The sequence below is a fragment of the Perca flavescens genome, chromosome 2, assembly GCF_004354835.1.
Source record: "Perca flavescens isolate YP-PL-M2 chromosome 2, PFLA_1.0, whole genome shotgun sequence".
NCBI classification, from domain to species: domain Eukaryota; kingdom Metazoa; phylum Chordata; class Actinopteri; order Perciformes; family Percidae; genus Perca; species Perca flavescens.
In genome coordinates, this window is record NC_041332.1 from 7,302,644 (window position 1) to 7,328,229 (window position 25,586).

Below are 25,586 nucleotides of genomic sequence, written 5' to 3' on the forward strand. Positions count from 1 at the left end.
ACGCTAGCAGAGCAGCTGTAAAAATGACAACGTTTCAAGATATTGTCATACGCAACGATTACAGAGTAGCAGTCGTTGGCAGTGCATTTCTTAGATATCATGCTCCCTCCAACACTGCTCATTTAATATGTGCTGTAGAATAAAAAACAAAAAAAAATGAGAATCTAGAATAACAAATAGTGCAGAAGTGGAAATAAAGGGCTAAAATATAACATATATTAAAGTAAAATAATATATATTTGTAGTAGACAGGTGTACTGTAATCGCAAACAGAAAAAACTGCAATATAAACAAGAATGAAGTAAATGTATATACGTGGATAGAACCGGCGTCAGTAATAAATAAATAAATATATACAGAGATGTAAACAGGTATTAAAACAGTAAGTGAAAGTATATGAAGGTAAATGTCCCCTTCAGTTGGAAAATGAGTTATTTTAGTTAAAGGCTATTTTTTTTATTTCACCATTATTTTTCCAGGCAAATCATTAAGAACAGGTTCTTTTTTACAATGGCAGCCTGATCCCAATGGCTGCTGGAGGATCTGAAGTCTGAAAACCGAGCCTAGAGGAGGTGCATGAGTCTAGTTTTCTCTCAGTCCACTTAAATTATAATATGCCGACGGATTATAATGGTATGCCCAATGGCGGCCGTCGCGTCACAGCGTTGAGTACAAGGTCACATTTCGTAAAATAAAATACGTTGATTAATGTTGGTATGCTAATATATAAAATTAGCATACATAAATATAACGCAAACATACATATACATATACCTATAATTTATATATTATTGGTATATGTATGAATTTAACTTCATATCAGAATCAGAATTACAAAAATGATTTATTGTCAAGTACAGTATGTAACACTTACAAGGAATTGGTTGGTGCGTACATTAACAAACAGTATATTAAACATTCATATAAAATTAAAAAATAAATACAGAAACAAATGTATACAAAATGAAAAAAGAGGCTGAATGGTTTAGTGCAGAATGTGCAATGGGCAGGTGTATAATCCAGAATGAAGGTTAATGCAAAGTGTATTGACTAGGGATGCGGGGGGGAGTTGGTTTACGAGTCAATGTCAGTGGGGGTGTGGGGCCTTGTTAATAAGACTGCAGAGGGGAAGAAACTGTGGCGTGAGGTTTTGGTCCTGATGGACCCAAGCCTCCTGCCAGAGGGGAGGGGTTCAAAGAGTGTGTGTCTGGGGTGAGTATATGAGTATTTCTGCTCCATTCTGAACCACTGTGAACAGCGTCCAAAATTAGCACCAGCCAAATACTGGTCAAATATGCAAGTGGCTGGTAGATTTGTGTCACTCACCGGCCAAAAAAAAACCATGGTAATCGATAGCTGGTGGCTGGTAAAATTTGAACATTCGCTAGCCATTTGGCTGGTGGGGGGCAGAAAAGTTAATTTTGGACCTGACTGTGAGGCATGTCAGGGACGTTCTGCTACGCTGAGAATTAAAATAGGCAAGGGGAGTTAAATAGTCCGCGAGGGAAATGATAAATTCATGAGTTTTCACTGTCTCTGGCTTTCTAACACATTTTAATGAAAATAATATTTTGGGATTTTGCCTTTTGTGAGTTGAAAGAAACGTGACGGCATCACAAGCCTCTCTGGTTAGACTGCTGTCAGACACAACTCCTAGGTCTGTGCTGCGTTTGACAACGTGAAGTGCTAAAAAGTTGGTTAACAGCTAATGAATTTGCATTTTGTAGTGCAATGAACATTTTACAGTTTATCCCCTAAGTTTAGTGAGTCAGTTTTTCATGTGCCTTGTAGACCTGAATATAACAGTTTCTTTCTTTCTTTGTTTTCGTCCAGCTGTGCATGTGCATTTGGTTTCCATGGCACTTTCTGCGAGGTGAACGTGGACGACTGTCAGGACAACGGGTGTGAGAATGAAGCCACCTGTGTGGACGGAGTGGGCAACTACACCTGCTTGTGTCCTCCAAACTACACAGGTGTGAGACCGACTTCTGCCTGGGATTGTCTCACTTCACCTCCTCCTTCCGCTTAGCTATATTCATAAGAAACAATAAATATATAATTAGAAAAAAACACAGTTGATCCCTTCTAGGCCTGCACGATGTGAGGAAAATATAACGTTATTGCAATATGCAATAACGTTGTTGAATATCGCTATAACTATATTACTTGCGATAAATTAACAGATATTAAAGTGTACTCAGTTCTGCATTTCTGCTGTTTTCAGTATATATACATATATACATACATACGAGTTTTTTTGTGATTGTTGTGGGCAAAAATCCTTGATTATGCGGCACGTTTTCTTAAAAAATGCAATGGAATATGCGGGATATTCATGCAATTTTATGCAATGAAATTGCGGGAACTTGCAAAAATTGCGGTTTGATGAAAAAGAGAAAAAAAAGTGATTCCCCCAACACCCTGCTTTTTTTTTTTTTACTTTATTTCAAAAAAATAGTTTACAAATATTCAGTCATCGCAATACGTAAACAAATAAGATACAAAAATATATACAAATGATATAATATGAAAGTATAAATAAAAGTAATAGTAATAGTAATAAAAGATACAAAAGAGACAGACTTCATTAAGCGGGGACAGCAGAGAATCCACTTGATGCGGAAGCTAAATTCTTTCAATATGTCGCAGAGGATCTTATGTAACTTATTATTCATTTATTGAAAGTCTTTTAACATTTTCCTTCATCTGCTGGTTTTATGGATTGTCTGTGCGGGACAAAAATAGACTACTACAGTATTGTCAAAATCTGCTCCAAGATCATTGGTGTTCAGTTGACAGACCTGAGCTCCCTTTGGAAAAAACGGGTGCTCGAGAAGGCTAGACAGGTCATGAGTTATCCTGGCCATGTTCTTAGTCAGGAATCCTGCCTAATGCCCTCAGGACGATGCTACCTTGCCCCCCCAAGGAAAACTAACAGATATGCAAATTCTTTTATTCCCTCTGCCATTAGATTCTTAAATACTGTTGACAGCGGCAACTAAATAAGCGCCAGACATTCCAAACCTTTGTATTATTAGTTATTTAGTATTTACTTAGTATTATTATTATTTATTTAATATGCTACTATCTTGAGAGTTGGTTGCTGCTTAGTCAGTATCGTGGCCTGTGTATGTGTATTTGTTGTTTTGTTTTTGATGCCCATTTATGCAATATGATGTCACTGACAGTGTTTCTCTGTTTGTCTGTATGCTTGATTAAGTGTTGTCTTGTCTCATTGATACGACTGGTAGGCTAAAAACAGAATTGCCCTACGGGGATAAATAAAGTTGTTTGAATTGAATTGAATTTCAAAAATCGTTAACAATATAGACAGCAGGAGCACTTAAACAAAGAAATTTCAGATAATATCAGATATTAAGATAGCTTTCTTATTAGATACCAACTGAAGAGACTCAAAGTACATGTCAAATTCAACCTCCAACACCCTGCTTTTTGATGAAGTTCACGTAATTACGTCACTTCATAACGTTCCCATGGCAACAGGGAAAAATGGCTGCTCTTGTGTGAAGTAAACGCAACATTTTTCAACTTTCTGCTAAGATATATGTGACTTTTTTACAACGAAAATGCGGGGATTATGGAATTTGAGCGGAAATCGGCAATATATGCGGCGAAAGTGCGGCGTATTTGAAAAAATGCTGCTGACTTTGGCTGATTATGCATTGAATTATACGATCGCATAATTGAGTTTTTCTGGAGGGACTGATATATATATATATATATATACAGTACAGGCCAAAAGTTTGGACACACCTTCTCATTCAATGTGTTTTCTTTATTTTCATGACTATTTACATTGTAGATTCTCACTGAAGGCATCAAAAATATGAATGAACACATATGGAATTATGTACTTAACAAAAAAGTGTGAAATAACTGAAAACATGTCTTATATTTTAGATTCTTCAAAGTAGCCACCCTTTTTTTTTTTTTTTGATAACTCTGCAAACCCTTGGTGTTCTCTCAATGAGCTTCATGAGGTAGTCACCTGAAATGGTTTTCACTTCACAGGTGTGCTTTGTCAGGGTTAATTAGTGGAATTTTTTCCCTTATTAATAAAAAAGCAAAGGGTGGCTACTTTAAAGAATCTGAAATATAAGACATGTTTTCAGTTATTTCACACTTTTTGTTAAGTACATAATTCCATATGTGTTCATTCATAGTGTTGATGCCTTCAGTGAGAATCTACAATGTAAATAGTCATGAAAATAAAAAGGAAACGCATTGAATGAGAAAGTGTGTCCAAACTTTTGGCCTGTACTATATATATATATATATATATATATATATATATATATATATATATACACATATATATACTGTATAGCTTTTCTTTTATTGAACAAATTGAACATTGAATTCAATATAAAAGGCACCACTAAAAGAAGAATGACATTTACATTTTAGAGTGCAGTTTTCTACTAACTAGAACTAACACAAAAAATCTCTGTCTATCACGATATATTGCAGCCTTTCTCAATGTGTTTATTGCACAAGTTGATATTGCGATAGCGATAAAATAAAAACCATATGTTGTGCAGCCCTAATCCATTCTGTTTAGGGGATCAATTATTTGGTCTAGTACAAACTTTTACATGAATCCTCTCTTTCTCTCCTCTTGTTCTCAGGTCTTTTTTGTGAGGAAGAGGAGTATGCGTGTTCTCCAGGTAGAAACCCCTGTCAGCATCAGTCCACCTGCGTCAGCACTCCTACTGGCCCCAGGTGACACCACACACACACACACACACACACACACACACACACACACACACACACACACACACACACACACACACACACATACACTGCCAGACTCAGCAAAGTTTCGGATCCCTGATGAGATTAAATACATAGATGTGCACAGACAAACCCATATGTGAATTTTGCTGAGGTCTTTGTTGACGCCCCAAAATCCTACACCATGTGTCATGTATTGTGTGTTTGTGTGTGTGTGTGTGTGTGTGTGTGTGCTGCAGGTGCGTGTGTATTCCAGGCTGGGTGGGGCCAGACTGCAGTATAGATTACAATGAATGTGTGGACCATCGCTGTCTGAACGGAGCTCAGTGTGTCGACCATCTGGACGGCTACAGCTGCGACTGTTTACAGGGATACAGGTACTAGGAACACTGGGAAAACTGGGAATACTGGTTACACAGGCGGTACTGTAGGCGCATCACCCCGGAAACTGAAGACTGTCAGGACTCTGGAAATACTGCGAAAAAATAAAAAAACAGTTGCCGTTAATGTGTTAAGTGTACATTAAGCTTGATTTCAAACCCCATTTTTCCCAAATCATGTGTTTACATGCAATGTCCTGAGCAAATCATTTAAAGTTACACAAAACCATAAAAATACGTAAAAAATCAGCAGTTTGTTTTGACCTTTGTCATCTAAGTCCAACACCCGATCCACATTAATGACTGATTCTTATTTTTAACTAATATTATCAAAGTTTGCACACACCTGAAAAGGATGTTGGCATACGTATGTTTCCACCACTAGTTAAAAGTAGTTTGTAGTTACAGCCTCATGTTACCTTCCACATAAAAGAATGACCCAATCAGATCGACCGAGTGATGTGTGGTACAGATTTCAAACAATAAAGAAACATAAGGAAACGTGAAGTACTTTCTAATATCCTCTCGGACGTCTTCTTCCCCCTCCCCCCCCAGTGGTGAGTTTTGTGAGGTGGCCCTTTCTTCCCCGTCACTCTGCCGGCCGACTCCGTGTCAGAACGGCGCCCCCTGTGTGGAGAAGACGGGGACTGCGTTCTGTCAGTGTCTGCCGGGCTTCGAGGGTCCGAGCTGCGAGAAGCTGGTCAGCGTCAACTTTGTCGACCGGGATTCTTACGTTCAGCTCCAAGACGTCAAGAACTGGCCTCAAGCCAACATCACACTGCAGGTGAGTGAGGACACCCCTCCAGAGATGTCACACTGATCGTGACTGACATTCAAAACATTCAATATCAGCACTAGCCGACTCTCACACACACATAATCTGTGTGTCTTTATGTGTGTATGTGTGTTTCAGGTGTCAACAGCAGAGGAAAACGGTATCTTGCTCTATAACGGAGACGACGAGCCAATCGCCGTGGAGCTCCATCAGGGTCATGTCAGGGTTACATATGATCCTGGGAACCAGCCCGCCACCACTATCTACAGGTAGACACACACACACACACACACACACACACACACACAAACACATCTACAACAAGTAGAGCTCAAAATATGCTTCCAGAAACAAAGTTAGGACAATCAACCGAAACTACCATGTAAAATCTTTCAATCTTTTTTGCGTTATTAACATATTAATCTGCCATGTTAATGCTCAATCATATAGATGTTCTACTGCAGGGGTCTTCTTTTGTTAGGCCAAGGACCCCTAAGCTGAAAGAGCAGGGACCCCCTACTGCAGGTATATATATATATATATATATATATATATATATGAATATATATAGGTATACAATTGAGTTGCATATAAAACTGGGCCAGATGGATGAAAATAAATGGATATTATTCATATGTTTTAACGTTAAACATACATTTGGAAGGCTCAGTGACTCCTTAAGCTTAACTATACAGCTACCACAATGGCTACAATGGCAACCTATAGTAAGCTTATCTTTAATGTGTAAATAATGTTTTTTTTATCCCAATTTATCTTTGCTATTAAAATGTTCGATTCATATTAATGCACAGTACATTTTCAGACATTTTTTAATAAAAAACAAAATGAAACTTAAAAAAAAAAATCAACTTTTAACATAATTTGGCAGCCCCCCTACACTAACTCTGAAGACCCCCTAGGGGTCCTGGACCCCGTGTTGATCTCTGTTTTACTCTATACAGGCAGGTAGTTAACACACACCAGACGAGAAGGCGCGTGTTCCTAACAAAATCCGTTTCAAACTAAGTAGGAGATAAGTAGGGGAGTGACGAGACGCTTACTCCACGAGACGAGACACATCACGAGATTGGGTTCACGAGAACGAGACGAGATTTTTCGTCGAGGTGAAAAGTTGCCTCGTGAGGCGATGTGATGTCAGCGTGATGGAGCGTGGAATTACTGTTGAAGATCCCCCTGCCACATTTAAATCATTTGTGTGGCAACATTTTGGTTTTCCTGCAGAAATAATAAACGGCGAAAGAGTGACAGACAAGACGAACACAATATGTAAACATTGTTAGAAAAAAATGCCGTATACCGCGGCTAACACGAGCACTATGCAAAAACACTTACAGCACCACCACAGCTCTCACTCTTTCGCCGTTTATTATTTCCGCAGGAAAACCAAAATGTTGCCACACAAATGATTTAAAAGTGGCAGGGGGGGTCTTCAATAGTAATTTCACGCTCCATCACGCTGACATCACATCGCCTCACGAGACAACTTTTCACCTCGACGAGAAATCTCGTCACGTTTTAATCTCGCTAGATCTCGTACAACGAGATCTCGTCACACCCCTAGAGATAAGTAGTCAGAGCTGAGTTATACAGCGTTTTATCTGCTGATCCTGACCAGCTCAACATGTTTAACATCACACTTAACCCTGTGACTCCAGCCAGCAGCTGCAGGTTGATTAGTGTGTTCTCATCATCGGATTTCTGAAAGCTGAGTGTCTGTTGAGCCGAGCGATCTACTGGACTTCCCGTCAGGCCCTCAGCCGCCTCTCAGCTCACTGTAGCCCAGCAACGCCTCTCAGAGCGCGTAAGTGCGTTAGTGTTGCTCGTAGAGAGTCCTGCAGTGTTTGGGAATGTGGACAGACGACACAGGCAGTGTGGGTATTCTGGTCAAATCACAGAAGCAGCCAGAGGACACTTGAATCTGAGTGTCCACTTGATCATGTGTCGAGTGCTTAAATGTTTGGACGGTTCACTGTGAAGGAGGAGAAGGCCCGGCCAGCCGGCAGCTTAACACACACACATGCATGCACACATACACGCAGAGTCTAAGGCTATTTGCGTGATAAGCACCTGCAGAGAAGAGGAGATTGAGAGCATGGCAAGTCATCTGAGAAGAGAAAAGATAAAGAGAACCGAGAAGTGGTTTGAAAACAATAGAAACACTGACACAGCAGTACAAACAGACATGTATAAAGTACTAGAGACCCAGACTTGAGTAAGTGCTCTATCAAAAAAGTGACTTGAGTAGAAGTTGAAGTGCTCTTTAATCACCCCACTTAAGTGGAAGTACTAAAGTATTCAAATATTTTTGTACTGAAGTATTGCAAGTAGTTTATTTTAAAATGTACTACTCAAGTACTGAAAGTAAAAGTACAAGTATTGTGTTATGTAGTTATTAAAGAAAGCAGTCAAAAGTTTGAATATCATATTGTTTATATTAGAGCTGGGCAGTATATCAATATTATTTCGATATCGTGATATAACACTAGATATCGTCTTAGATTTTGGATATCGTAATATGGCATAAGTGGTGTCTTTTCCTGGTTTTAAAGGCTGCATTACAGTAAAGTGATGTCATTTTCTGAACTTACCAGACTGTTGTAACTGTTCTATTATTTGCCTTTACCCACTTAGTCATTATATCCACATTACTGATGATTATTTATCAAAAATCTCATTGTGTAAATATTTTGTGAAAGCACCAATAGTCAACACTACAATATCGTTGCAGTATCAATATCGAGGTATTTGGTCATAAATATCGTGATATTTGATTTCCTCCATATCGCCCAGCCCTAGTTTATATGATTTCAAATGTTTAGCCTAGAGGACACTCACAGTTCCTTTGGCTGTAGCAGCAGTACAAGGACAGGAATGTACAATGAACCGCAGGTAGCTAGTTAGCTAGCACTTACTGATAGCTAAAACTGGTGTTCCATTTGTGTAATATATTTGTAACTTACCTTGATATGTTTCTTCAAATTCAACAGTGAATTTTTGAAGGCCATTATTTCACAATCATTTAGGAGGGAGAGTAGGCACTTAATTCTATATGAATTGTCTTTCACTCCGACAAATGAAAACATGGACTCTAAGTAGGGCCAGGGGTGGTCTCCATCCTCACCCTCACCACCACCATCACTGAAGGTGTTGAAGGTGGTGTTTCTGGTTCTTCCATCTCAAAACAAACTAACACAGCGTTTAAGTGTTCTCAATGCGGGCAGGCAGCAGAGTGAAAGGCAGAACAGTCTTCTTATAAGACAGCTTGATCGCTTGATTCGCTCAGTGATGAGCCAGCTTCATCAGACCTGGTGACAGAGCCCTCTACCACTCTGGCAGGGATAATGTTGGTTTGGAATGATTCAGAACATTTTTATAATGGTAACGAGTAACGATGCAGCACATAAAAAATGTATCGGAGTAAAAGTATTAAACTCATCGAAAATATGTACTGAGGTAAAAGTGGAAGTAGGTGAAAAAAATAATACTCTACTAGAGTACAGATACAGCCTTTTAGTACTTAAAGGTATAGTGGAGGATTTTCCCGAATTTTAGAAAAGAACCGCCCTCTGTACTTTTTGAAAAAATGCACATGTGCAACACTGCCTGCTCCCGAGAGGGAACGCCTATTAAACGTGTGCACGAGAGTGCACTGTTTACAAGTTGCTGTCGGCATGGCTCATACAAGCCTACTTTCCAAAAGAAGATTTGCACTTTTTCACAAATTAAGATATTTACCGTGTGCGCGGTGCGTGACTTGTGCCAGGGCTAGCATCGCTAATCATAGCTTACATCAACTTTTACTAGCAGTGATTTTAAATGGATTTCTCCAAATAGCCAAACTTTACCTGTGGAGTAGAAACTTCACGACTGAGGCATCAGTGGGAAGCCCAACCTGGGCTTTTAGCGCACGCCAGCGTGTGAAATATTCTCCCAAAAGCTTCAATGCTTCAATGAATGGCTGAAACTGTAGCTCAAGCTCACCACACATATACACCTGAAAGCTCGGGACGAGCACGTACCACGGCCTTACGTAAACATATCACCAGAATGATTGACAACTAGGAGGACCAATAGTCTTGATGATCCACCCGGAAAAAGAAAATCCTCCACTATACCTTTAAGTACAGTAGTGAAGTAGTTCTACTTCGTTACTATACATCTTTGAGTACAAGTTGTTTTAAGTTAACGTACGAAAACCCTTTCATTGTTGTGTTTAGAGCTGAAAAGATTAATCGATTAGTTGTCACCAGTAAATTTATCGCCAACTATTTTGATTACCAATTAATCGGTTTCAGTAATTTTCTTAAGAAAAAAAATTAAAATTCTGTAATTCCAGCTTCTTATTATGTGGATATTTTCCAGTTTCTTCTCTCCTTTTTGACACTAAACTGAATATCTTTGAGTGGTGGACAAAACAAGACATTTAAGGACTCCATCATAACTGAAAAAATAATCCACAGATTAATCGACAATGAAAATAATGCTTAGTTGCAGCCCTAGTTGTGTTTACTTGGTGGTACATACTTTCGACTGTATGGTTAAATTTCACAGTCTTAATAGGTATCCGCTCTCTCTTTGTCATTCTTTGCTCCTACGTTGTAAATGTATCATGAAATACAGTATTTGTGTGTTATACTCTCTCTACGCACAGCACTGAGACGGTGAACGATGGGCAATTTCACACGGTCGAGCTGGTGACCTTTAATCGGATGGTGAACCTGTCTGTGGACGGAGGAGAGCCGACCACTCTGGACAGTCAGGGCCGGAGCCAGCCGGCGACGGGGGACGCGCCTCTGTACGTAGGAGGTAAGAGCAGAGAGGAAACACACCTAAACATTACAAGTTCATTTTAGAATTCATTTTAAAATCCTGGTCCTTACTTTTAGAGCCTTGCACGGACAAGCTCCTTCTTATATATCTGCCCCGATACAGCGTCACACTCCTACTCAATGTCTGAGGTCATCAGGTCAGATGTTGTTAGCAGTTCCCCGGCACTCATTTTAAAACCAGCGGGGATCAATCATTTCAGGCAGTGGCACCCAGCCTGTGGGATGCACTGCCCTTTTACGAAGTTCAGAGTTTGTTGATGCTTTTAAAAAGTGGTTGAAGACTTTGCTATTCACGCTGGCTTTTTAGTTAGACGAGGGCTTCTTTGGCTGGCTGATATCTGTCGCTAACCGTCCGTCTCTCCAGGTATGCCTGAGGCGGCGATGGACGCCTCTCTGAGTCTCTCCTCTCAGATTCTCAACACGTCCAGTTTCCACGGCTGCATCAGGAACCTCTACATCAACCACGAGCTGCAGGACTTCACCCGCAGCCACATGAAGCCCGGGGTGGTGCCGGGCTGTCAGCCCTGCCGCAAGCTCTACTGTCTGCACGGCATCTGCCAGCCCAACGCTGCTCAGGTAGGAGACAGGCGGCCGACACACAACAGCCCATATGTGAACAGTGAGAAGCAATACACACACAGCAACAACTTAAGAGTTTGTGACAAATGCAATATCCCCCATAGTTGTGTCCTCTAGTTACAGTATTCATTGCACTCTTTTGTGCAGTATCTATGTTTTTTTTGTCTTATTCTATTTAAATTTATTTACCTTGTATAATCTTTTTCTATTTTAGTCGGTGTGCTTTTCTTTGCCCTTAACTCTTTTTACTTTTTTACTTTACTCGAAGAGCCTGTACAATTCCTATGTGCCTGGACTGTTTGCACAAATGGCAAATAAAAAGACTAATCGTGCATAAATTAGAAGAAATTTTAGAAGAAAAAACACTGTGATAGAATTGTGTTCTTTCCCTCAACACCATCATGCACTTTTATTAACGTCCTGTTTATGTTTACTTGAACTTTTTCAATAGGCAAGCCTTCTTTCATGATTTATAACGTCTCAGGCATTTCCCTGAGGTGAAGAACACTTGAATGGTACTTTATTTTATTCAGCATGTTGCAGTAAACAAGTATGGCATTTACATTTTTCAAGGAGTGCTCCGTTCTCTTGAAAAAAAAAACTTTGAGGGACACAGAACAAAAAGAAACCGAACAACACAAGGTTAATGATGTTATTGATGTTTAATGTAATTTCTGCACACAGTTATTCAGGTACAAAGATTTGTTATGTTTTTTTGTTCTTTTCACAGATGATGGATGAAGTAGATAAAGTAGTAAACATGTTGTTTTTTCACAGGGTCCCCAGTGTCACTGCCAGCCAGGTTGGAAGGGACAACACTGCGACCAGCCAGCAACAGGAGGCCTCATTGGAGCGGATGTTGTCACCACGGCAACCGGTGTCAACCCGTGTGAAGGCAGCAAGTGAGAGATTTTTGTTCTGGCATTTTCCAAACGTTGTTTCTCATTACATTCATTTGAAATAGAGCCCAACCGATTAAGGATTTTTAAGGCCCTTATTGATACAAATATTGTATCAATTTGTGATTTATATATATATATATATATATATATATATATATATATATATATATATATATTTGTAGTTATTTATGAGTCCTCACTAAAATAATATGATAATGCAGTTTAAAAATAAACTTGTTTGTTTTATTGTCACAACAGAACAGAGGAACATCAAAATATATTAAAGTTCTGATAAATAAAATACAAACTTAAGATATGAAACTTAAAGTCCTTTGAACAAAAACCAACAGCCAACAGGGACGTTGTAGAACGAGCGCCCTCTGGTGGACAAACTATGCAATGCCAACCCTCATAACATAGTTGAAGGGGGTTTTGTCCGTTTTTATTTTATTTTTTAAATATTAATTTATTGGCCATTATAAATGCCGATACCGATAGTTTGGAAAATGCCTCATTTCGGCCCGCCAATATATCGGTCGGGCTCTAATTTGAAAGTGTTATTAAGACAAATATGTATTTTCTTAAATGTTGGGTTTCTGTGGATTCGTCTTTCATGTTGAGGCTCTTTTCCTCTTCCTCACTGCGTCCATTAATCCAGGTGTGTGAAGGGCGAGTGTGTGGCGTTGGACGCACGGACGTACCGCTGCGACTGTGCGGAGGGATACCGCGGTGCGTTGTGTAACCTGCAGGAGGAGCCGGCGGGTTCGTGCCAGGGTGTGCAGTGTTTGCATGGCCAGTGTCAGGAGACGGAGGACGGGGAGCACTGCGTCTGTGAGCAGGGATACACCGGAGAGAGCTGTGATATAGGTGAGGAAGGACCAGGGTTGGGAACAACTTGAAATCTCAAACGCGGAAATGGTCACTATGTCATTTTAGGTAATTATGGAGCTTTAAACACGTAAACACTCCATCCAATCATAGCTTACAGTCTTTTACAAACTGCATGAAGCACAAATGAAATCAGAAAGACATGCCTGTCTTCCACTAATACACACAACACAGATTAAAACATGTATTGTACTTAACCCTCATTTTTATTCCCTAAACTAAATGCTTGTCAGATCAGGCCATTATCGGGCCATCATATAGTCTGATCCCAGCATCAGTTTCATCCAGAAGATCACTAAACATATTCACATTCATGCATTAGATATGTGTATTTTACATCACATTCATACCAAACATGTTCTCTTAAACAATTTAGATTAATTTTCTAGGTCTCTGCCATCTTTAACAATAATCTAATCTGATACTTTATGATAGACTAAAACCATTAAGAAATTGTCAAAATTATAAAATAGTAAATGGCTGCATTTATAAAGCGCTTTTATCCAAAACGCTTTACAATGTATATAACTGCTTAATTTTCTGCTGACCAACCAAGTGTTTTTAGCCCTACTTACAGTAAATTCATATTTCTATAGATCTTTTAAGATAATTTGTTCAAAATTGAAACCAGCTGGTAAAAACTTTTCATATCTAAAATTCAGTTTACTCAAATCACACATTAAAAAAAACATAGTCTTTATCATTCTCAATAAGCAATGTCAACATAATTTTTTTAAAGGTGCCCTAGGTAGGATTGTGAAGATCAAGGACTTAGCCAAAAATCGACAACTTCTCAGTCCCTCCCCCCTTTCTGCTAAAGCCCAAACAGTCTCCCAAGCCCCTCCCCCCACAAGGGAGAATGAATGCGTGTCCTTGAGCAGTGATTGACACGCAGTTAGACACCCCCCCTGGCCCTGATTGGTGCATCTGAACAGGGAGCGGGGGATTTTTGCAAATCACACTACAGGCTGTAGGTGGAGCCAGAGAAGCCAGATTTTTTTTAAATTATTATTAACTGTAAATTCTACTGGAACATAGGGTCAGTTTCAGCAAATACTACAAAAAGTTAGTTTTATAAGGCTTACCTACTGCACCTTTAAGAATGTTTTTTTTGTTGGTAAAACATAGCTCCAGTTAATTTTTTTTTTTTTAAATCCATTGTCTTGGGAACCAGACTAACCAGACGGGTTGCTATTCTGTTTTCTTCAGCTAATTAATCCAAAGTTGTTTGTATGATTCGATAGCCCTCGTGGTCAGTAGGAAAATGCTCTCACTTAATCCTCCCTGTCCGTCCACAGAGTCCCCGTGTCGAGGTGAGCCGGTGAGAGATTTCCACCGCCTGCAGCACGGGACCGTCCTCTGCCAGACGTCCAAGCCTTTCTCCTGGGTCGAATGTGGCGGCCGGTGCCTGGCAGGAACCCAGCCGGGCGTCACCGCCGCTTCCTGCTGCGCTCCTCTGAGGGTCCGGCGCCGACGGCTCGCCTTCGAATGCGACGACGGGACCACGTTTACGCAGGACGTGGAGAAGCCCGTGGAATGCGGCTGCAAAGAGTGTGTGTAGTACTGTGAATGTAACGGTGCGCGCATACACACACACACACACACACACACGCCCAAACACAACACACACACACACCAAGCTAAAGAGGTACACACACTGTAGGGATTCTATCACTGATAAACGGACATTTTGGTGTTTGTTTTGTGTGTTTCTTCACGCACAGACACAGTTTTGTAACATAAGACAGTTCTTCCGTGTCGAAACATGAAATCAACAAGTCAACCTCATCGTCATCTTCCTCCTCCTCACCTGCTGCAGGAGAACCTGCGCGCTAACTACCTAACTCCAGCTCATTTTTAATACTTGTGTGTCGAACAGCCTCCGTATGCCTTCTCATATGTGTTTCTGATGTGTGGCTGGTTAAGTGCTGCTCGTCGTTCCTTCACAGCTGCGACGCCGAGCTTATAGAAAGAAATAAAGGTACTAATTTAACCCGGGACTAGTTAAAGGAATAAAAGGTTTCTCAGTCAAAAATGACGTGTTTTAATATTACTCCGTTTTTCAGTGTTTCACCTGTCAGACGTTATGTGCAAGTATTTCTACAGCAGTCAGTTCACTGCTGGTGAAATCAACTGACAACATTATGGAAGGATCCCTACAGATATGGACCTTTTTGTCTAACCAGAAACAGCTCCAACATCGCCATCACCAAACTCACCAGACTCCATGTAAATAAACAGGATTTTTAGCGCGTAAAGAGCCAACATATTTCCACATGTAAATGAGTTAATTAAGGGTTTATATCAGCCAAACCAGAGTGGTGATTGTTGGAACAGTGGAAAAGACGAACCAAGACTGCTTTTAAAAAGTTTTTTTTGTTTCTGTCGACTTTGAATGAAGTGTGTTTAACGTTGATAAAAATGACTGTTTATTTACATGCAGTTTGGCGATAGCAATTTCGGGGCTGTTTCATGTCAAACAAAAATAATTTTACTCTTAAACGAAAAGATCTATCTCTATAGGGATCTTTTCCATAATGTCACTTAGAATAATAATCTGAGACTGTCAGTGGCAAAAACTGCACTTTTAGTGGACGTAAATTGAAGGTGCACAATAGCCCATTAACATTACATCACAGCTTGCCTGGAACAATAAAAAAAGAAAAGGAAAATGTTGTTCCCATCAGTCACTTAGACACATAAACAAAAAAAAATAGGGTCCAGGTTGAAAAATAAAAACCTTTTTATAAATTTAGGCAATAAGTTGATGAAGGTTGTGTCTTTTCAGTCAATTTTCAATTCCGATACAAAATGAGCCCTTTTCTCACAGTAGACATCTTTTTAATAAACCCAGTGTTCATTGAGTTGAAATCCTAATCCCAATGTAAATAAAAAGCTCAGCCCAGCAACAACAACACAGCCTGGACACCAGACATCACAGGGGACAGCGGAGGGGTCATGACACATTCCCATCGCTGCTCACCAGATGCCCTTTCTCCCAGTTTACACTGGCGGGGGGGTGCTGGGAGTGTGTGTGTGTGTGTATGTATGTTTTGTACTTCTATCCTTGTGAGGACCAGTTTTCTTCTAGACCTTGAGAATGAGAATATGTTGTCTGTTTTTCACTTCTTCAAAGCTCTGTTTTAGGGTTTCAACGAGGCCGGCAACTAACGATTATTTTCATAGGCGATTAATCTCTCGTTTTATTTTATTTTTTGTCGATGAGTGGATGAGTTGTTTGGTCTCTAAAATGGTGAAAGATGTGGATCAGTGTTTTCAAAAAGTCCAAGATGACGTCCTCAAATGTCTTGTTTTGTCCAAAACTCAAAGATGTTCAGTTTACTGTCACAGAGGAGAGAAGAAACTAGAACAATATTCACATTTAAGAAGCTAGAATAGGGGAATTTTTTTTTTTCTTTCTTGAAAATGACTCGAACCGATTAATAGTTCACAAAGTAGTTGGCAATTAATTTAATAGCTGACAACTAATCAATTAATATTTGCAGCTCTAGTATTAGTATCATATTTTGAAACCTAAATACTGTTATGGTACCGACCAAAATGGGTCAAGCACCATGTTTTTGAAGGTTGTAAAATAGCAAGAGTTGGCATTGAATGATTCGCCAGATTCATAATGTCGTTTATTTCTCATTTTTATATTTCTCAATGTAAGGCATCGACACGGGTATCAATATAAAAAACACAACTATTGTATTAAAACAATACATTTCAAATAATACAGCCCCACGAAAAGGTTTGGGATTAGCCATGTAGCTGTGATGGTTAGGGGTTAAACATTATGTGGATTAGGGTCCTCACAAGTATAGAAGTACAGCGTTGTGTGTGTTTGTCACTGTAAGACGCTGTCCCTAATAATTAGCTTCATTATGCGACAATGCTGTGTGTTTGCTCGGATTAAACGCTTCCTTTCCGATTTGTCAGAAGAGCCAGTGAATGCATCGTAGAAATGCCACACAGAGAATGAAGCTTTTATATATGATGACATGTTATTTATATGTGAAACTAAAATAAAGGTGCGTTATATTACGTTTTAACATGTTTTTATTTGTTGTCTTTTAGCATTTGAGTTAAAAATTTCCATAAAAAGCCGTCGAGTTGTGGCATAAATCAGATTCAAACTAATGTAGCTTTTATTAATATTATTATTATTATTATTATAACTGCAATACATCTACACAGTAACAGCCTAACAGATTGTAATATATATTATAAGCTTATAATGCATTTGATTTTGTCATAGTATTTTTATATGTTGAAGAGGATGTTGTCACTGTATCATCTGTAGACTGTAGAGAAATCTTTGTTTTCAGTTGCCAAAAAAAATGTTTCCAAACCAACCTTTTACAAAAAAAAAGAAGGAAAAAAAATCAGATAGTGTTTCGGTTCATGTTGTCTCACCTGAAAGCAGACAGCAATTAGTGCTTCTTTTTTTTTCCTATTTATTTAAATAAAGAGCTGTTCCTCCTCCATTGTTGTTCTCTGTTTTGTTTTTTTTCTTTCTTCAACCTTGACACGGGCTCTGGTTTTTCTTCTTGTCGTTGCCCTGACCTTTGACCTCGTTGGGTCGCGGCTGTCTAGCGTAAGAGAGACGGGGGGAGGAGACGTAGATGGAGCGATGGAGGAGACGACTTGGAGGCCTGTTTTGAGATGGCAGTAGGAGTAGAGAAAGATGGAGGACAAAGTGAGGAAGGATGGAGGGAGAGAAAAGAGAGAAAGAGGGATGTCCCTTTGGGAGGGTGTGGGGGGGGGGCAGCGCTCTGAGACTGAAGCTGTTTAATGAAACATTGATTTATGCGTCCCCTCGTAACCATAAACCATAATATATCCCCCTCGGCTTTAACGGAGTCCCCCCCCCCCAACACACAGAAACACACACCCTTCCCTCTCCAGTGAAAACTGCCGCATCTCTCCACCTCCACGTCTGCAGCCCATCCAGCCCCCACCTCCCCACGCCCGTCAACCTTTTTACATTGCCATCTTTACCCCTTCCCCCTCTCCTCTGTCTTTAAAGGGGAATAAAATCATAGCAGCAGCACCTTCCCAACCCCCCAATTCCAATAAAGCGTCCACATCTTCTCACACTGACAATTGGCTGCACACAAAGGACTAAAAAACGTACACAGCGGCGGGCTGATTGTCAGCTGCACGAACAGAGATGATTGATCATGCTCAGAACCACTGAGGTGTTTGTCTCCAAACTGGAGAAATATAAACAACATGGGCAATTTGGCAAAAATATAGAACATCATCTGCCAGGCTCTGAAAATATATTAATGATTAATTCAGTGACTTGTTTTTTCTATTGAGAAAGAAATTTACGTTGAAGAAAAGATGAAATGTGTTTAATCTCAGCGGAGGGCATTGGTTCATTAAAGCAAAAGTAGAAAACTGCTGGTTTAGTCGGCAAAGTCAGCAGGTGATGGCAGCTACGTATAGATGTCTTCATACTGTATAAATATACGCTATAAGTCCCTAAAATGAGCCTTATGATTGAAAATATCTCAGTCCCTCTATACTGAGAAAAAGCAATAAATGCGCTTCGGTATCCCAGGTATGTTTTGTGCATGTGAACATATCCTGGTTTTGGAGGAAATAAAAGCTGGTGTACCAGGATACTGTGGGGAAGGAACGAGAGCTTTGAGACGGCCTTCACGAAGGAGGTGCCAGAACAACTTCCGGTTCAGCAGAGGGAGCGAGGAGATAGCAAATTAAGAGAAGTGAGATTCAGCCCTGATCTTATCAAAGTTTCTCACCGTTCTTGTAGTCAGTGATGTAGTCAAGACCACCGAAACCGAGGCAACCCGATCTCACTCCGAACTCGTAAAATACGGAGCGTTTGGACAGTGGCTGTCAGCATCGGAAGTGACGCAAAAAGCGCCCTTCAGCGTGTGTGTAGAACGCACCCGGGAAAGCAGCAGCTACATGGGGTTTGAAGATGATGTAGCACTAAGAGCGACTACGGTAGCGAGTAGTATGAAAGGCCGAAAATCAGCCTAGAGTGGGGGTTGGATGGGTCAAACAACACAGGATTTTCACCAAGGAGACCGGGTATTGTGTCCAGCATGTCACGTTTCCAAAACCCAACTGTTGCTTTCTTCTTTTCCTAAATCCAACCATCCGTTCTTCTTTTCCTAAACCCAACCGTCCCGTTCTTCTTTACCTAAACCCAACTGTCCGTTCTTCTTTTCCTAAACCCAACCGTCCGTTCTTCTTTTCCTAAACCCAACCATCCGTTCTTCTTTACCTAAACCCAACTGTCCGTTCTTCTTTTCCTAAACCCAACCGTCCGTTCTTCTTTTCCTAAACCCAACCATCCGTTCTTCTTTTCCTAAACCCAACTGTCCGTTCTTCTTTTCCTAAACCCAACTGTCCCGTTCTTCTTTTTCTAAACCCAACTGTCCCGTTCTTCTTTTCCTAAACCCAACTGTCCTATTCTTCTTTTCCTAAACCCAACCATCCGTTCTTCTTTTCCTAAACCCAACCATCCGTTCTTCTTTTCCTAAACCCAACCATCGCTTTATTCTTTCCTAAACCCAACTGTCCCGTTCTTCTTTTCCTAAACCCAACTGTCCGTTCTTCTTTTCCTAAACCCAACTGACCCGTTCTTCTTTTCCTAAACCCAACCGTCCCGTTCTTCTTTTCCTAAACCCAACTGTCCGTTCTTCTTTTCCTAAACCCAACCGTCCCGTTCTTCTTTTCCTAAACCCAACCATCCGTTCTTCTTTTCCTAAACCCAACCATCCGTTCTTCTTTTCCTAAACCCAACCATCCGTTCTTCTTTACCTAAACCCAACTGTCCCGTTCTTCTTTTCCTAAACCCAACTGTCCCGTTCTTCTTTTCCTAAACCCAACTGTCCCGTTCTTCTTTTCCTAAACCCAACTGTCCTATTCTTCTTTTCCTAAACCCAACTGACCCGTTCTTCTTTTCCTAAACCCAACCGTCCCGTTCTTCTTTTCCTAAACCCAACCGTCCCGTTCTTCTTTTCCTAAACCCAACCATCCGTTCTTCTTTTCCTAAACCCAACCATCCGTTCTTCTTTTCCTAAACCCAACTGTCCGTTCTTTTCCTAAACCCAACTGTCCCGTTCTTCTTTTCCTAAACCCAACCATCCGTTCTTCTTTTCCTAAACCCAACCATCGCTTTATTCTTTCCTAAACCCAACTGTCCCGTTCTTCTTTTCCTAAACCCAACCGTCCCGTTCTTCTTTTCCTAAACCCAACCATCCGTTCTTCTTTTCCTAAACCCAACCATCCGTTCTTCTTTTCCTAAACCCAACCATCCGTTCTTCTTTTCCTAAACCCAACCATCCGTTCTTCTTTTCCTAAACCCAACCATCCGTTCTTCTTTTCCTAAACCCAACCATCGCTTTATTCTTTTCCTAAACCCAACTGTCCCGTTCTTTTTTTCCTAAACCCAACCGTCCCGTTCTTCTTTTCTTAAACCCAACCGTCCCGTTCTTCTTTTCCTAAACCCAACCATCCGTTCTTCTTTTCCTAAACCCAACCATCCGTTCTTCTTTACCTAAACCCAACTGTCCGTTCTTCTTTTCCTAAATCCAACTGTCCCATTCTTCTTTTCCTAAACCCAACTGTCCCGTTCTTCTTTTCCTAAACCCAACTGTCCCGTTCTTCTTTTCCTAAACCCAACTGTCCTATTCTTCTTTTCCTAAACCCAACCATCCGTTCTTCTTTTCCTAAACCCAACCATCCGTTCTTCTTTTCCTAAACCCAACTGTCCGTTCTTCTTTTCCTAAACCCAACTGTCCCGTTCTTCTTTTCCTAAACCCAACTGTCCCGTTCTTCTTTTTCTAAACCCAACTGTCCCGTTCTTCTTTTCCTAAACCCAACTGACCCGTTCTTCTTTTCCTAAACCCAACCGTCCCGTTCTTCTTTTCCTAAACCCAACTGTCCCGTTCTTCTTTTCCTAAACCCAACCGTCCCGTTCTTCTTTTCCTAAACCCAACCGTCCGTTCTTCTTTTCCTAAACCCAACCATCCGTTCTTCTTTTCCTAAACCCAACCATCCGTTCTTCTTTTCCTAAACCCAACTGTCCGTTCTTTTCCTAAACCCAAGTGTCCCGTTCTTCTTTTCCTAAACCCAACCATCCGTTCTTCTTTTCCTAAACCCAACCATCGCTTTATTCTTTCCTAAACCCAACTGTCCCGTTCTTCTTTTCCTAAACCCAACCGTCCCGTTCTTCTTTTCCTAAACCCAACCATCCGTTCTTCTTTTCCTAAACCCAACCATCCGTTCTTCTTTTCCTAAACCCAACCATCCGTTCTTCTTTTCCTAAACCCAACCATCGCTTTCTTCTTTTCCTAAACCCAACTGTCCCGTTCTTTTTTTCCTAAACCCAACCGTCCCGTTCTTCTTTTTCTAAACCCAACCATCCGTTCTTCTTTTCCTAAACCCAACTGTCTGTTCTTCTTTTCCTAAACCCAACCGTCCCGTTCTTCTTTTCCTAAACCCAACCATCCGTTCTTCTTTTCCTAAACCCAACAGTCCCGTTCTTCTTTTCCTAAACCCAACCATCCGTTCTTCTTTTCCTAAACCCAACTGTCCGTTCTTCTTTTCTAAAACCCAACTGTCCCGTTCTTCTTTTTCTAAACCCAACTGTTCGTTCTTCTTTTCCTAAACCCAACTGTCCCGTTCTTCTTTTTCTAAACCCAACCGTCCCGTTCTTGTCCCGCGTGTCATGGAAACGTAAGCCCGCCCACGACCTTTTCCTTAACCTACCTGCGTAAAAACTGACGCCAATAGTCCTGACCAAGCGCGTTTAGATATGGCTCTAAAGGAGACTTTTAGCGTCAATAACGACGCCAAAGGCACCTGACCCAGCGTCGGTATTTTACGCGATGGGAGTGAGAATGTGTTGACCGAGACCAAGTCATCACCAAGACCAGAGTGTATCAAGACCAAGACAAGACCAAGACTTTTGGCGCTTTTCCATTACATGGTACCTGCTCAACTCGCCTTGACTCTGCTCGCCTTTTTTGGTTTTCCATTACGAAAAAAAGTACCTGGTACCTGCTAACAGGTACTTTTTTTAGTACCTCCTCAGTCGAGGTTCCAAGCGAGCTGAGGCGAGCCGAGAAGGTGACGTGAAACCCTGCAGGCTACAGATTGGTCGGAAAGAATCGTCACTGATCACTGCATTGCTAGCCACAGACCAGCGGTGGTTTTTTGCTGCCGGCTCCACGCAGAGCTTTTTCCGTAGCATACAAGTGGCCTGATGTTTATACTTGTTCGCTGGTGTGTGTGTTGAGTCGCCGTGTGTGTGTGGGGAGCTGGTGAGCTCCGGAGAAGTGAGAGAGTGACGGCGATTAGCTCCGGAGCGAGTAGTGACACTAGAGTCATATAGTGAGAGAAACAAAGTGTCTCCCCTGTTCTTTCTGACCACGGTGGGAAATCTGGAGCAGGAAAAGTTAACTATCTCATTGATTTCATGTTGTTTACGGAGAACGAGAATCCGGAAATGAGTCGGGGGAAATGCAACGCTAACAAGCCACGCCCACGGCAGTCGCTATGACGACCAGCCACGCTGAGGCGGTACTAAAATCTGCAATGGAAAAGGGACGCACAGTGCGCCGAGTAGAGTCGAGGCGAGTCGAGCAGGTACCATGTAATGGAAAAACGCCATTTGAGGGGTTGAGACCGAGTCAAGACCAATACCAAGACCAAGACCGGACCAGTGCGAGTCCCACACTGCACACGATAACGTGTGGAAAATGCTAACCATATTTGCAGAATTTACACACTGCTGTGTGTTTGCAAATCAACTCGTTATGGTTTAGGTAGACAGATTTTATCACCGAGGATTTGGCTGACATCTCCCAAAGCTTCTTCTCCTGTGTCCCGCATTCGCTTTCTTGGAAGTGCATGTTATATTAAGTAACACATTTCAAATTAGAAATGAGTCAAGTTATTGGTTGCATTTGAGCTTTAGATCCAATCCCAGTCATGATGTCGACACATAAATCAGACGGTACACAGGCAGTTAAGTGATATCCCTGCAGTTGTTTTTTAAAAATGAAATACAGAGACCTCTTTATCTGAGACCGAGACAAGAGCGAGTAAAAATGCTGTCCATTCCAAGATGAGACCTTCAAAAAGTGGTCTCGAGAGGACTGGTTGACTACTAAGTACCGGTTGTAGCGGCAGACTGTTGCACCCTCAGTGCAACAAGGAGCGCTACCGCAGGTCCTTCATTCCAGCAGCAGTCAGACTCTTTAATACAACATCATAATGTAGCACTGCTGGCTGTCTCTGCAATATGAGCCATCACTGGACAATATTCTGCACTATGCATATTTATTTATTTATTTATCACTCTTTGTTACCTCCAACTGTGCAATATGTCATTTCTACTCATCTGTACATCTGTGTTTATATACGGTCTGTTCTTCTAGAAAAATGCAGTTTTTTTGTGAATGTTGTGGGGCAAAAATCCTTGATTATGAGGCACGTTTTCTTAAAAACTGCGATGGAATATGCGGGATATTTATGCAATTTTATGCAATGAAATTGCGGGAACTTGCAAAAACTGTGGTTTGATGTAAAAGAGAAAAAAAAAGTGATTTCCCCAACACCCTGCTGTTTGATTATGTTCACGTTGCGTAATTGCGTCGCGTAATTACGTCACTTCATAACATTTCCATGGCAACAAGGGAAAATGGCTGCTCTTGTGTGAAGTAAACGCAACATTTTCAACTTTCTGCGAAGATAGGCTATATGTGACTTTTTTCCAACAAAAATGCGGGGATTGCACGGGAAATTAGCAATTTATGCGACGAAAGTGCGGCGTATTTGAAAAAATGCGGCCCCCCGCATAAATATGTGGACTTTGGCTGATTATGCATTGAATTATGCGATCGCATAATCGCGTTTTTCTGCAGGGACTGTACTGTCTGTTTATATAAGGGTGTTTATTGTGTAAATATGTTTGTTTTATTACTATATTATTATAACTGATTCTATTTTTTTCTATTTCCTATACCTTATGTATATTTTTTCTCCTATACTTAATGTGTATTTGTGTTAGTCTGATGTGTGTAATTTTTTTTCTTCTTTTGAGCTGCTGTAGCACAGGAATTCCCCAGTGTGGGGTTAATAAAGTCGATCCTAGCCTATCTTATCTGGTAGTTAGTAAAACAATCATCTGCATGCTGAAATAAAAGTGAAAGTGGGACTCAGTCTGGCAACGCAGAGGATATCTGTTTTATTGTCACTGTCAGGGAGCAATAACCTATCACTAGTGGACATATTGATCCATATATTGATTATTATTTACCAGCTCATGGACAGTACACACACAGCCATGTTCGTCAGGTGCGGTCACATATGTAGACTACATGTCGGATATCATGATGGTTTTCATTTTCTTTATTTTCCAGGAATAACTGCATCTGACAGTGTTTCGGCTATATTTCAACACTAATGTAATATCTTATCTAAGTTAATTATTGCAGCAAAGCTTTCCTCAGATATAATCTGTTCCCATCTGGGTTGGTTTCATTTGAATATTTCAGAATAATAATTTCATTTAAAGTTTAGCGTAAAGGCTTGTTGTTGACCTTGGGAACAAAGTTAACCCTTCTGTGGTCCTCGGGTCTAATTTGACCCGTTTTAAAAAGTTTCTATATCAGAAATTTGGGTTTCTTTCAAACAAATTGTCAAAAAAAAAAAAAGAAGAAAGAACGTGGATGATTCCCTGCAACGCTCTTCACAAGTCAAATAAACGATCAATTCACTACTTTCATTGAATTTGGGTGTTTTATTCAATTTTATAGCATTTACAGTTTTTGTATATGTTTAGAATGTTGAAAAAATCAGAAAAAGTGACAAAAAACATGGAAAATGTTACAAAAATGTAAAGAAAAAGCTTCAAAAATGGAAAGGAAAGTGACATACGTTGAAAAATGTGTCAAAAATGTCCAAAGAAATGCGGCAAAAAAATCAACAAAGTAACTTGGAACATAAAGTGACAAAAGTGTCTAAAAAGACCAAAATGTAATTTATTTTTTTTTTTTTAATTTTGATCCAGAAAAACAACAAGTTGTATAGTCGACGGGAAGACTAGGTTAACCCTTGTGTACGTCAACCATTTACTTTCGTCAAAATTGAAAATTAACTTTTTTTTGGCTCTTTTCCCCAATGTTTTTGTCACTTTTTTCAAATCTTTTTTTTGTTATTCATGGTCAATAAACCTATTATTATATAACTATTTTTATCACATTATACGTATTTTTTAGTTAAGAAATAGTAGTTAAGATCAGAGGATGTTGAGTGGATATCACAGACTGCTAGTCTCTAAGTTTAGTCAGGATATACTGTTGTGAAAACCATTAAAACAATTTTTTCAAATGCTTTAAAATTGAATAAAACACCCCAAATTCAATTAAAGTAATCATATATTTTACCTGCTCTCCATGCA

The 25,586-nt window shown here is 40.3% G+C and overlaps 1 protein-coding gene across 3 annotated transcripts in view; it reads left to right on the top strand.

Moving 5' to 3' along the window:
* Positions 1-15,483, top strand: part of slit1b (slit homolog 1b (Drosophila)) — a 77,980-nt gene extending 62,497 nt beyond the window's left edge. For all 3 annotated transcript variants that reach the window (XM_028592025.1, XM_028592020.1, XM_028592031.1), the window contains 10 exons: positions 1,834-1,973; positions 4,650-4,743; positions 4,998-5,135; positions 5,694-5,922; positions 6,052-6,182; positions 10,586-10,740; positions 11,128-11,339; positions 12,120-12,244; positions 12,903-13,111; positions 14,431-15,483. In XM_028592025.1, coding sequence (XP_028447826.1) covers positions 1,834-1,973; positions 4,650-4,743; positions 4,998-5,135; positions 5,694-5,922; positions 6,052-6,182; positions 10,586-10,740; positions 11,128-11,339; positions 12,120-12,244; positions 12,903-13,111; positions 14,431-14,693 — 1,696 coding nt within the window. In that variant the 3' untranslated portion in view covers positions 14,694-15,483. The remainder of the gene's footprint in view (positions 1-1,833; positions 1,974-4,649; positions 4,744-4,997; positions 5,136-5,693; positions 5,923-6,051; positions 6,183-10,585; positions 10,741-11,127; positions 11,340-12,119; positions 12,245-12,902; positions 13,112-14,430) is intronic.
* The last annotated feature ends 10,103 nt before the right edge of the window (positions 15,484-25,586 follow it).